This window comes from Astyanax mexicanus, chromosome 20, assembly GCF_023375975.1.
Source record: "Astyanax mexicanus isolate ESR-SI-001 chromosome 20, AstMex3_surface, whole genome shotgun sequence".
NCBI classification, from domain to species: domain Eukaryota; kingdom Metazoa; phylum Chordata; class Actinopteri; order Characiformes; family Acestrorhamphidae; genus Astyanax; species Astyanax mexicanus.
In genome coordinates, this window is record NC_064427.1 from 727025 (window position 1) to 740256 (window position 13232).

The window sequence follows — 13232 nt, forward strand, 5'->3', positions numbered from 1 at the left end:
ATGTATTTCATAGTACTTATCTTAAAACATCTTAATTCTGGCCAATACAATATAAATCCTATAGTGATATGAACAATAAAAAGCTACATAAAAATGCTAAATTACAAACTTCTGCTAAATAAATCAATTAATTAAAATAAATAAATAAATAAATAAATCTGACAGACAATATAGACATATGGTGTAAATAATGTATCTATATTAAAAACAATCGTTAATGTGTTTGAAAATCATATATTAATAGTTTTGGCATAATAATAATGGAATTATTAAATGGTATAAAAAATTAAGCTTTAAAATAATCACTTTTAATAATGTCTTATGGCAATTATTAATTAGTTTAGACATTAATTGACTATTTAACAATGTTTATTATGTGTTCATTAAGTGATTTTTTTGTCATATCGGAAAAAAAAATGTTCGTGATATTATTATTATTATTATTATTATTATTATTATTATTATTATTATTATTATTATTATTATTATTATTATTATTATTATGATATTAGCTCTGTATCGCCCACCCCTACTCGCTAGCTAAGCTAGGCTAAGCTAAGCTAACTACATTACCCTGCTGCTAATAATGTGTGAGAAATCAAGGCGAGCATCGTCTTAGCTAGCATTAGCCACCTCCCGAAACATGTGGAGAAAATACCACGTTAACCACATTTAGCCAGAGAAACCGGGGCAGATTTGGCGGCTCCTGGTTGGCAGAGGCATTTCTGCCCTTCCACCCCCTTTATACCCCCTCATACCCCCTTCTTTTACCCCCGTCTTTTACTGGCTTCCATTCAAATTTGGGTCAGGGGTGAGGGGGGTTTTCACGTCACAAGCTGCAAGATGGCGCTCGGAACGCTGTGAGATGAGAGAACAGGATGGCTGTGTGAAGAGATTCGGTCGATTTTCTGAGGTAAAAGTTGTTTTATCGCTGGTTCGGTTCGGCTGGGTTTGGTGGTGAAGGTGTGCCCGCTCGGACCGGACCGGTCCCGGGTGGTTCGGGGGCGTCGCGGCAAGCCCGTTTCTTAGAAGAAAGCCAGGCTGGGCTGCGGGGCGCTGGGCTCGCCGTGTGCCCGCTGGGGCTGCTCCCCCGTTCAGGGCGCCGCCAGCAGCGCGGCTTGGCAGGGGCATCGTGCCCGAGATGCTGGGGGGTTCTTTGGGCTTGGAGAAGAAGAAGGAGAAACAGGAGCGAGAGGCTTTGTTTTAGGGTTTAGAGCGTTTTAAACACGTTTAAAAGGTTTTAAAATAATAATAAGACGTAGTTTTAAGTGGAGGTTGTTTTTATTTGACTTTAAACGTAAAGGTAACTAGATAAAAATAAAACGTAAAAGCATTAACTGTTATGTCTTATCGCCTTTTAGCTAACCAGACCTAGCTAATTATTCACACTGTGTGTTTTTAGTCTTATTTTACTTGGTTTTTTTTGTTTTGGTCAGTGAATTTGAGTGTTTTCTCACGTTTAATGCCTTTGATCAAAATTAGAATTTAATTTTAAGAGTATTTCTTAGTGATATATGCTGTACAGTGTTGACAAGAGTGCCTCCTTTAGCTTTTGTAGTTAAGTTATATTTTTATGGACGTAGGTTAGCTGTTATGTTCTCTTATAGCAAGAACATTGAATAAACGTTAGCTAATTTACTTTATCTTTTCATTTTGATTATGGTTCTTAAAATATGCACATTTTAAACCAAAAAATAGGCGTCATCGGTTAAATAATTGAAATGTTAAAATAAATCTGACTTAGTTTCTTTTATACGTTTATTGTTTAAAATAACATTTTATAACTGAGATAATTGGCATTTAATTGTTGGAAACACTCAAATGTTTCTTTCTACAATACTGGCTGTAAGAATAGAAAACAAACCAGATAAACATAGCTGTTTCATGTAAGTAGAGTTTACTATAAAGGACACACAAAAATAACGTTGAAACAATGTTTAATCAGTGTGCACTAATAAATCAATTCTGATGTCGGAGATCAACGTTGTGTAGTGCATTAGCTGCTAGAGATGAACGTTGATTCAACATGCAGTACTTTTGCTATCTGTTTTGGGTTTCTATGTGTAAGAGTGATATCTAAAAAGGATGGCTGGACAATTATTGATGATAAATTTTCGAAAACGAAATGTTCGATTGTTTTCAATGTAGATGCATCTTTTACGCCATCTTTCAGTGGCTGGCATTTATTCACAGAATTGGAAATTATTAATTTATTTGAAGTTTGTAGTTGCATTATTCTGTAGCTTTATATTGTTTAAATCACTGTAGGATTTATATTGAATTGACCAGAATTAAGATGTTTTAAGATGACTTAAGTATTGTGATGTACATTTTTGTCTGTATCGCCTAGTTCTAGTACAAAGATTGGGAAATGCTAGGAGTTTGAAAAGAAAACAAAATGAGAATGTCTTAACTTTTGTTTAATTTAGTATTTTGGAGCATCATTACAGAAATCCCAACAACTAAAAGCTTGTTTGGTGCATTGTTGATTAATCTAACGTTATGGTTTATATTCTGTGTTGCTGGGAGCCTGCCAATGTTTGTCATTTTAGCATGTCAAAACCATAAAATCATTTTATATGAATATATTATGATGTTTTTCATTGGATCTCATTTCCTTTAGCTTTCCCAAGCTTCACGCCTTGCACTAGGATTTTTTTATTATTATTTTGAGAAGGCTATTATCCTCGAGAGAGAGAGAGCGAGGGCTCGAGTTAGAGAAATAACGGATGGTACCTGAGTGCATGAAAGGATAAATTATTGCACGGCTGTCTTCGTAATCAAGGTTTTAATTTTTTCCTATGGGACGTGATTGGATTGCTTGAATGAACCTTTTATCTCATCCATTTTAGTGCTTGGGGGGATGGGGCTGTTTTACAGTGGTCTCTGCACTGATGTGCTGCATATAGGTAGTAAGGTAGGAGCTCTTGCAGTGGGACACTTTCCCTGAATGGGAGCCAATATGAACCAATGAGAACTCAATGGGCGGCTCATTCTTTATTTTATTATTCCACTTAAATTTGGTGTAATTGATTAGGTTCACCATTAAACTGTGAACCTCAGTATGGTGCAGGTTGTCACTGTATATTAGAGTGCCCCAATATGTCTTGTTTTTTTATATTTTTGGCAGAAATTATACATTTGGTCAAAGAGCAAATGCTGACCACTTCATTTAGTTTACTTTTTTTTCAGATTTTCATTCATTTGTTTATTTTCATTAACAATCCAGCATGTTATGATACTAATAAAGCACTCTGTGAGTCAAATATTGGAGCAAAATAATACATATATATGAAATATATCCTGTAAGTGGTAGATCTGTAGTGAAAAATTAGAATTATGAAAGTATTATAGATATATGTTGTGCCACCCTAGTTCATTGCCTATATAAAACATAGTGCCAGTGTTTGCAGTTGGAGTCACACAGTAACTGTGATTAAATGCATTAAACTGGGGGAAATACCCAAAGTTGTGGGTGCCCTATTATGCCGTTTTTTTTGTGTGTTGTAATGGAGAGAAAAAGGAACCAGGCCTGCACAATATATCGTTTCAGCATCGCCATCGTGATGTGGCAACATGCAGTAGTTGCATTACACAGGACATTTAGAAAATGTTATGTTTTTCATATTCCACAACCATGTAGCTACCAAATCTACCAGAGACAGATTATATTTAATGCTCTTTATTTTCTTTATTATACTTAAGTCATGTATATAAATTGTGCACTATTTATATCATGACATGCATCATCAGATTATTGACTTCTAGTTCAATAGTTAATGTTGCAATATACAGCTTTGCAAAAAAGAGAGCACTTTAGTGTCAGTCAGTTTCTCTGATTTTGCTATTTATAGGTTTATGTTTAAGTAAAATGAAAATTGTTGTTTTATTCTATAAACTACAGACATTTTTCAAATAAAATATCGTAATTTAGAGCATTTATTTGCCGAAAATGAGAAATTGCTGAAATAACAAAAAAGAATGCAGAGCTTTCAGACCTCAAATAATGCAAAGAAAACAAGTTCATATTCATAAAGTTTTAAGAGTTCAGAAATAATCAATATTTGGTGGAATAATCCTGTTTTTTAATCACAGTTTTTTTCATGCATATTGGCATCATGTTCTCCTCCTCCACCAGTCTTACACACTGCTTTTGGATAACTTTATGCTGCTTTACTCCTGGTGCAAAAATTCAAGCAGTTCAGTTTGGTGGTTTGATGGTTTGTGATCATCCATCTTCCTCTTGATTATATTCCAGAGGTTTTTAATTTGGTAAAATCAAAGAAACTCATCATTTTAAGTGCTTTCATTTTTTTTCTAGAGCTGTATATTTTATGAATGAAAATATAATTTTACATTGGTTAAGACCTCTCAATGAACATGTACCTTTCAGTAGGTCCTTGGATAATACAGTGTCACTGAAAAGCAGGAGGGAATTATACTCCAATGTTTTGACAAGTGTCCATCAGCATCGAGTGATTTCGTACCTGTGTAATCAGACCCAGGTAAATATGGCCTATATTTAGGTGTGCTGGGGTTGTGTTGTTTTCACACACTGCCCTAGATTTAAAATCTTTACTCTACATGCCTGAAATGTTTGAGGATTTGCTGAGTTTTTAGAGCTTTCCTAATTGAGAGTTGTTATGACTGTTACTGTGTAAATACTGTGTTGAGCCCTGGTGCTGGAGCATGGTTTGTGTACAATTAACATACCTGTCCCTTTAAACTGTTAAAATACTGTTAACTATTCAACTAATTAAGCAATTAAATATAAACTTGACATTTAACTGTGTAATCTTCAGTGTTGTTTTGATACCAGAATTACTTGAACATTTCTTTACTTTATAAGCAGCCATAGAAATGCCAGTTCTACAGTAATGTAGGTGTTTTGCCACTTATAATAGGAGTTAGTGCACATTCACTTTCCACACAGGGTGTATAATTATATAGTTTAGGCCAGCTTTTCTTAAACACCTGGCAGGGGTATTAAAGAGACATATTAAAAAATATTTAGATTATTACAATTAAAAGATTAATATTGCACTAAAAAAGAAGCTCATGTAGTTATTATTGAGAGTTTTTTAAGTGAAATTTTTGACCTTTTGACTAAGTGATCTGTTCTGTTTAGATGTTGTAGAGTTTTTGCGTAAAAAGTAGTGTTGTGTATTGGCAAGAACTTACAATATGTATGATACAAGGGTTATGATTCAATACATCATAGCAATATACATCGCAACAATTTCCGTTTTTTATAAATTGAAATATTAAAAATTACTGCAGCAGCAGTCAACAACCAAGCACTTTGTAATATTGATAATGCACTATGTGCACCCAGTATTGAAATAGAATGAATTTTATTGGACATGTTACAGGAAATTGAGAACAGTGTGGATTTTCCTTTTGCATCAAACAACTAAATTACGAAATGGACAAAATAACTAAAAAAAAAGAGGCAGTACTTTCAGACCTTAAAATAATAATAAAACAAGTTCATATTTATTTAGATAAATATGAATATTTTGGTGGAATAACCCTGTTTTGTTTATCACAGTTTTAATGCATCTTGGCATCATGTTCTCCTCCATCAGTCTTACACACTACTTCTGGGTGACCTCATGTCGCTCCTGCTGCAAAAATTCAAGATCCGCTTTGTTTGAATACAATGGTGATTTTGACCACCATTTATCTTCCTGTTGATTATATTTCATAGGTTTTCAGTGGGGTTCAGATGATGTGATCTGGTGGTTCTTCATCCACACCTTGATTAACGTAGCTGTGGCATGGAGCATTGTCCTGCTGGAAAGACCCAATAGCTAGAGTTGAGGAAACATTTGCCAGGGCAGAAGAAAAAGTGTGTGTGTGTGTGTGTTATAGTGAATGAAGTGGGTTTGGGCAGTAAAGGAGGTGCCCTACATTCTTGAGATAACCTGCCTGTGGCACGCTGCGGTTCTGGTGGTTTTGTTTGTCAGTGTAGTTTTTCTCGGTTTGAGTAAAGCTGTTCTCCAGAATCTCCACAGGAAGTGGTGTGGTCTGGACTGTGATGATCTCTGAAGTGCTGTTGCTGTTTTAGTCTCAGTTAAAGCCTAGATTTTTGTTAGGGCTGTTTTGTTTAAACATGGAAGTTACTGATATTTAATGATTAAATATTTAATCTGTTGAGTTTAGGAACTTTTGGAGACACAAACGTTGAGTAAAGTTGATCTGTAAACAGTGTGAGTGAGCCATTTCACCCATTTATCGCCCACTGCGCTTTTATCCCCAGCACTTTGTGTAATTCAGCACTGTTACAAATTAACGATTAGTCGATAATAAAATTTGTAGTCGACAAATTTAAATAATCGACATTGTCAATTATATCGACTAGTCATTGCAGCCCTAGTTTTGGACAGTGTAATGTAATAGAGCTCGGCGATTAAGTCCTGGAATTACAAATAATGGTAATGGTTTGAGGTGTTTTCTGGTCGGTGCGCGCCTGTTTCTGGTTGGCCCGGTATTTTAAGGTGGTGTTCTGGTCGGTGCAGGACTATTTCTGTTCGAGCCGATGGTTTGAGGTGTGTTCTGGTCGGTGCGGGCCTGTTTCTGGCCGGCCCAGGTGGTTTGGTGCGGGTTCTGGCCGGGTTTGGGCCTGTTTCTGAGGAGGGGTCGGAATGCACAGCAATAAAAGGGTCAGCAGTGCCTTATCAACCCGACCATAGAGCTGTGATAAATACTTTACTATAACTCTCTTTACTTTAAAGTTTTCCTTCTCAGTGAGTTTGTTCTTTTGTGGGCAGTGGTCTCTGTGGTCTCTCGGGGGGGTTTAGGGGGCTTGGTTTGATTATAGTCACTGTTTGATCAGACTGATGTGGTTTGATGTTATCTGTACAGTCCTTAAACTATCTGTAGGCTATAGACCCGGGGCAAAATAAGAGTCTTTTGAAAGATAGTATCACTCTTTAACCAGGTTAGTGTTAAGGGTTGGGGTTACAGCCCGGCTAACTGAAGATATATGGGTGGGAAAAAGTTGAAATACATAGGCATTGTAAAGTTTCAATGTTTGTCTTTTTAAAGATGATTAGGTCAAACAAATAATCACAATATAGTAAAGGATTACTATGAGCGCAGACCTGTTTCTGGTCAGCCTGGTGGACAAAAAAATTGCTGTCTGAGGGCAACACTTCTATGGTTAATTCGGCAGATATAATAATATTTAATTTTTTTACTTTTTTATCACATTGTTTTGACACACAAGTGTTCTGGAAAAAAATAAGAGAGCACTTAAAAATCATGATTTTCTTTAATTTTACCAAATTGAAAACCTCTGAAAAAATAATCAAGAGGAAGATGGATGATCACAAGTCATCAAACCAAACTGAACTGCTTGAATTTTTGCACCAGGAGTAAAGCAGCATAAAGTTACCCAAAAGCAGTGTGTAAGACTGGTGGAGGAGAACATGATGCCAGGATGCATGATAAAACTCAAATATAATATGTAATTTTACTCAAATATAAACCTGTAAATAGCAAAATCAGAGGAACTGATTCAGAAACTGAAGTGCTCTCTTAACTTTTCCCAGAGCTGTATTAATAAAGTCATTTATACTACTTCCGCTTATTAAAGGAAACACTGCAATGTGGTTGGTTGGACATTGTGCTTTATAAATAATTGGGTCTTTTACTTTGGTCACTTTTTTTTGCCATGCTGGTGATTTTAATGTTTGTTGCATCCCAGTGGTTATAGTATATAGTAGTTTAGGTTCTGAAACGTCAGGAGAACGCTTAAATAAACAGTTCAGTTGATTCAGTCGACTCAGCCCCCCCCCCCCCCCCCCCCATAGTTGTTCTGATTAGTGGGAGCCAGTCAGTCTTATCATTGATCTGGTGATACAGTGCTTTTAGCCATTTTGTAAAGATTTCACAACCACTAACGACACAGTCGCTGAATGACAGCCTTTATCTCACGCATTGCAAAGATTCTGTTGCAAGCCGGGGCCTGCTGATCCAGTGGCAGGCCTGCTGGTTTACCTGTTCCCACCACACCCTCGGTGATCCCTCTGGCTCAAGTTTCATGTTGTCCTTCATGCGGGCCGGCCAGAAACATCCACCGGCCTCCCCGCACCCAGCCCCCACCCCGCAACAAAGGGAACGACCCTGGAGGCTGGCATTAATGGCCGGTGGCAGGAACGTTAAGAAGGCTCAGAAGGAAAAAATGTTCACTGTTACTCTTTGGGCCTTTTATTTTCCTGCTGCCTTTGTGCTCGGGCCGGTGTTTGTAAGCATTTAGGAATAAGAAGCTGCTTTTTGTGGCAGAGAGAAAGCTGGGCCCCTGGATTCTCGGTCATGGTGGCTGGCAGCGTGGTGTTTTTCACAGTTTGAAGTTTGGCCGGTTTCTGTTTGAAGGTTTGGTAGTGTCGTTGGGTTCCTGCAAATTTATGGAAGCTGTTTTCACCTTGGTTTCACACTTGGGCTGAACGATACAGACAAAATTAATGTACCCATCTATGTTTCTTAACCATCTGTGGCATCTGTGGTTCGCAAGGCATTACGGGGTGGTACACCAGATAACCTTAACCTTAAATTTAATGCATGCACAAATTTATAAATGATTTGAAATCTAGAAATTGGTTTGTTGCCTTAATTATGGGTTCATTTTGACTGATATGATAAAATTCTAGCATCAAAATGAACAATTAAAGCCACAGTCTTGTTTACAGAACTAGGTGAAATGGTAAAAATGTTATACAACAATATTTAAGGTCTTAAGAAGTGTTTTAAGTTCTTCAGCGCACATGAAATTGGACCAAATATACCAGATCAAATGTACAGCGTTCAATCTAACAAAGAAAACTTACTTAAAATAGTGTAACATACAGACTAGATATATAAAAATAAATGATGGCTTTGTGTATTCTATATGAGAGTAACAGTATACTGATTTTTCTTTTCTGTTTTCTTTTTTTTTTTCAGGATTGTAGGTGCAGAACAAGAGGTCGGAAATGGAGTTGCCAAATCATGCCAAACAATTGCTGCTGCAGCTGAACCAACAAAGAGCCAAAGGTTATCTGTGTGATGTGATTATAGTAGTAGAAAATGCCCTCTTCCGGGCACACAAGAACATTCTGGCAGCCAGCAGTATCTACTTCAAGTCCCTCATCCTTCACGACAACTTAATAAACCTCGACACCGATATGGTCAACCCGTCGATATTTCGGCAGGTTTTGGACTTTATTTACACCGGCAAGCTTTTGTCGACGGACCAGGTCAGCGACCACAACTTTAACGCCCTCCTAACGGCAGCAAGCTACCTCCAACTCCACGACCTGGCAGCTCTCTGCAGGAAGAAGCTGAAGCGCAACGGAAGATCCCTCCACAACAAACCCTCGACCCCTACCAATGGAAGAACTTCCAGGAACCAAAGGTTGTCCTCTACTCCGGTCACACCAAACCAAATTTCAGGGTTCAAAGACAGTGAAAAGACAAAGAGACCAGAAGAGCTTCTCAAAGAGGAGTTGTCGGAAGAAGAGGTTTTTGCTGGGAACGCCCATTGTGCAGCTAACTCTCTCAGTCCCTCTACCAGTAAGAATGGGAGCAATGGCCCCGTTCACAACAGCGGCGGCCTCCTGGAGCTTGGCTTGGACCTCTCCAAGAAAAGCCCTTCAGGAAGCACGGCCACTGAAGAAGTAAGTCCCAGCAGCATCCCGCAAGAATCACCTCAGTCTGCCTCAGAATCCACAGCCAACAGTGCCTCTTTCGATGAGCTCGCCACCAACCCACAGAACCTCACCGGGGGAGAACCTATGGAATTGGGCGAAGCGGGAGAATGCGAGGAGAGCCAGCATCCTCCAGACTCCGACCAGCTAACGACAAATAAAAGCTCTCGCCAGACCTCACGGCCGAGGCGACAAACCAAAAGCGAGAGCCACAAAGGCGAAGATGGCGAGCGAGCCTCTTTGCCCAACGGCGTCTCCAAGAGGTTGAATGTTGTGAGCGGTGGGAACCTAAACTCGGACGTGTCTTACCAATGTAAGGACGAAGAGGACAGTCTGGTGAATGGCCATGAGCAAAGCGAGGAAAGTGGCCAGAGCGAGAGCGAAGGTGGCCGCAACAGCGCCAACTACGTGTACCGCCAGGAAGGCTTTGAGCCTGCCCTCGGCGACAACCTTTACGTCTGCATTCCTTGCGGTAAAGGCTTCCCCAGCTCTGAAGAACTGAACGCCCACGTCGAGACCCACACAGAGGAAGAGCTGTACATCAAAGAAGAGGAGGACGACGGCTATCCAAAGGAAGACGAAGCGGAGGCTGAGGACCTGTCATCCCAAACGGTGCAAGCGCACGGTGCCGAGTCACGCCGCTTCTGCTGTACGGTGTGCAATAAGAGCTACAAGGATCCGGCCACCTTACGGCAGCACGAGAAGACCCACTGGCTCACGCGACCGTTCCCCTGCAACATCTGCGGGAAGATGTTCACGCAGCGCGGCACCATGACGCGCCACATGCGCAGCCACCTGGGCCTGAAGCCCTTCGCCTGCGAGGAGTGCGGCATGCGCTTCACGCGGCAGTACCGGCTCACGGAGCACATGCGGGTCCACTCGGGCGAGAAACCGTACGAATGTCAGCTTTGCGGCGGCAAGTTTACCCAGCAACGGAACCTCATCAGCCACCTGCGAATGCATACCTCCCCATCATAAGCCAAAGACGCTCTGGACGGGAGAACTACTTCTTCAGCAAAAATATCTCAGTACAACGCACACCTCTTTTCTGTGAAGACGACTGCTATTAGTGGCGACCCCAAAGGAATATTCGCTTCTGTCTTGACATGACGGGAGTAGCGGTGACAAGAGTCCAAATCCTGGAAGCCCTAAAAGTTGAAAGTAACATCCTCAAAAGTTGGTACGATTCTATGGCTTTTGTTTTTTTTTTTTTTTTTTTTTTCAATTGCTGTGAATGTACGATTGGAGTAGTGACGCTGTTTCAGGATTCAGGATTTCCAGACGACTGCTACAGTCTATGCATTTGGTCTGAGTAACAGATTTTTAGGTATCCCAAGAAAACGCCAGTTCTCTTCTTCCCTTGGTCCTTCAAAGAAAAGGGTTGAGGGTTCTGAAAGTACAGAGTATTTTATTATGAGCATTTTATCCAAAACCTTTTCAAGCTTTTCGATTCAAAGAAAGTATGACGTGAGTGTTTCCAAGGCCCGAAACGTATTTTAATCACGCAAAGACATTGACATGATGGGTGTTGCTGCAAGAAAGGTGCTGCATTGGCAATGTTGTCATTTTGTACCACTGGCGACAATGTGGCGTTATGATTTAGTCCTTTATTGCCTTTGTTGTAACGTAAAAACATCAGAGCACACATTGAGTTTGTACGGCAGAACAATGTGTTTGCAGAGCGTTTGTGTCTTTGTATATGTTGAGTATGTTTCGGGCCTAAAAGTCTCAAAGAAAGTGTTGCAGAACATGCACACAAGTCTTTCTTTCTTTTTTTTTTGTTTTATAAAACGAAAATAGTGTTTCATAAAAGCTTTTTTTGCATTCAACCAAACAAAAATTTACAATATTTCTACTCTGTACCATGTGGCCGTTGGCTGTTTGTAGATGTGGAACAGGGTCCAACCAGAGCTTTCATACTTTTTCCATAGCGTCTTGAGGTATTTTTTGGGACGTGCACATGGATTCCTCAGTTTTAAACAGCCTCGGTTATAATTGCCGCATGAAACCAATAGATGTAGATCTGCGGAGGCTTTGGTTCAGCCTTTGCGATGAACGTTGGACGATGAATGAATGACGGATGGACGGGCTACTCGCTGGTGAAGCTTCTCGGTTGTGTCCGAGAAGTGGGCGTGGTCAGATCTCTGCTGTGTTCCCTCTGCACCTGAACACGGGCGTGTTGGGCACGGATACGAGCGAGTGGTCCTGCACGTCTGTTTTTAAGCTGTGTCGTTTACTCCTAGTATATAGAGGTTTACTCTCAAAGAAAAGCCAAAATGAACGGTACTTGTTTTTAGATAACTTATTATTATTATTATTATTACGTTTCTCTGTGAATGTTTTAAACTGGAAGTTCTTTTGATATATATTTTTTTTCTTTGGGACGAGACAGTCCGAAAGGTGAGGTGATTTGGGTGATGGGTCGGGTCGGGTTTGTTTTTAGTGAATGTTGAACTTTCAGAATTCTGTCGGTACTGTTTTACTGTTTTTACTCTGTTTTACTGTTTTTATTTTCAATTTTGTCAGTTTTTGAGTTTTCCTTTCACTGAAAAAAGGCAAGTCTAATTTTTTAGTCTTGTCACATTGCTACCTCTTAATTCTAAAGAACAATACATTCATTGATGACGAGGATGATGATGATGATGATGATGATGGAAACAGGGGGGTTTCTGAATATAGATGTATAAAGTTTACCGATGCTTTTCAAAATGATAGTTTTAACTTGCCCATCTTTCAACATAGGTTTTAAATTTTACATAAAGTTTTAAAGCATATTAAAGTAGAAGTTAGCTTGTTGGACGCATGTATTTAAGGTTTTGAAAGTTTTATGTCAGTGAAATCCAAAGATAAAATTAATATTAAGGAGAATAATGGCTTTCCAACGATTTTTCTTTTCTGTAGATTATCCCTACCAAAGTTCAGAGTAATTATGGAAAAATAACAGGTGAATGGTATTATTAAAAATAAAATTTTAGTTTCTTTAGTTCTTAACACAGAGCCTTGTTATGGGAATATTAGCTTATACTGATGACCATTGTACTAAAAACCAGTTGACGTCTGCTGATTTTAGGTCGGTGGCTTTCCATTTTTTACAAGTTTGCAGATAGTGTCTCAAGAGGGTCTGAGTTGATTTTGTGGTTTGTTTGTTTTTTTATCTTCAGAAAGACTAATTTATTTTAGTTCAGACCGAAAACGGAAAAGTAACCAAGTAACGGAGGGTAGAGTGTCGTAGATGTTTTTGTTTTCAGTGAAAAATTCATGCACTGGATTGCCTCAGTTTTCAGTAAAAACCCTGTTTACACCTGGTCATTTAATGCATATTAAGCATCAGAATTTTAGCTTAATAAGACCAAACTATTACATACATTTAAAGATACATTTGTGATTGCAAATGCATTCGTCTTTCCAAGATGCATTCCACAACCAAAACCACTCCCAGTGAAACTAGAACCTCTTTAATACAACCAAAACTCTTTCAAGCACTACTGAAACTCATCCCTAAGATAAGCAAAACTCCTCCCATTATAACCTAGCCCATCTAGG

At 39.1% G+C, this 13232-nt stretch overlaps 1 protein-coding gene across 1 annotated transcript; it reads left to right on the forward strand.

Moving 5' to 3' along the window:
• The first annotated feature begins 555 nt into the window (after positions 1–555).
• hic2 (hypermethylated in cancer 2) lies at positions 556–12496 on the forward strand. The gene is made up of 2 exons (XM_007250301.4): positions 556–913; positions 8947–12496. The coding sequence occupies exon 2, from the start codon at positions 8976–8978 to the stop codon at positions 10665–10667; it is 1692 nt and encodes a 563-aa protein (XP_007250363.3). The 5' UTR covers positions 556–913; positions 8947–8975; the 3' UTR covers positions 10668–12496.
• The last annotated feature ends 736 nt before the right edge of the window (positions 12497–13232 follow it).

Excerpts from the sequence above, each read along its gene's own strand:
- hic2 (XM_007250301.4), top strand. The coding sequence starts at position 8,976 with ATGGAGTTGCCAAATCATGCCAAACAATTGCTGCTGCAGCTGAACCAA.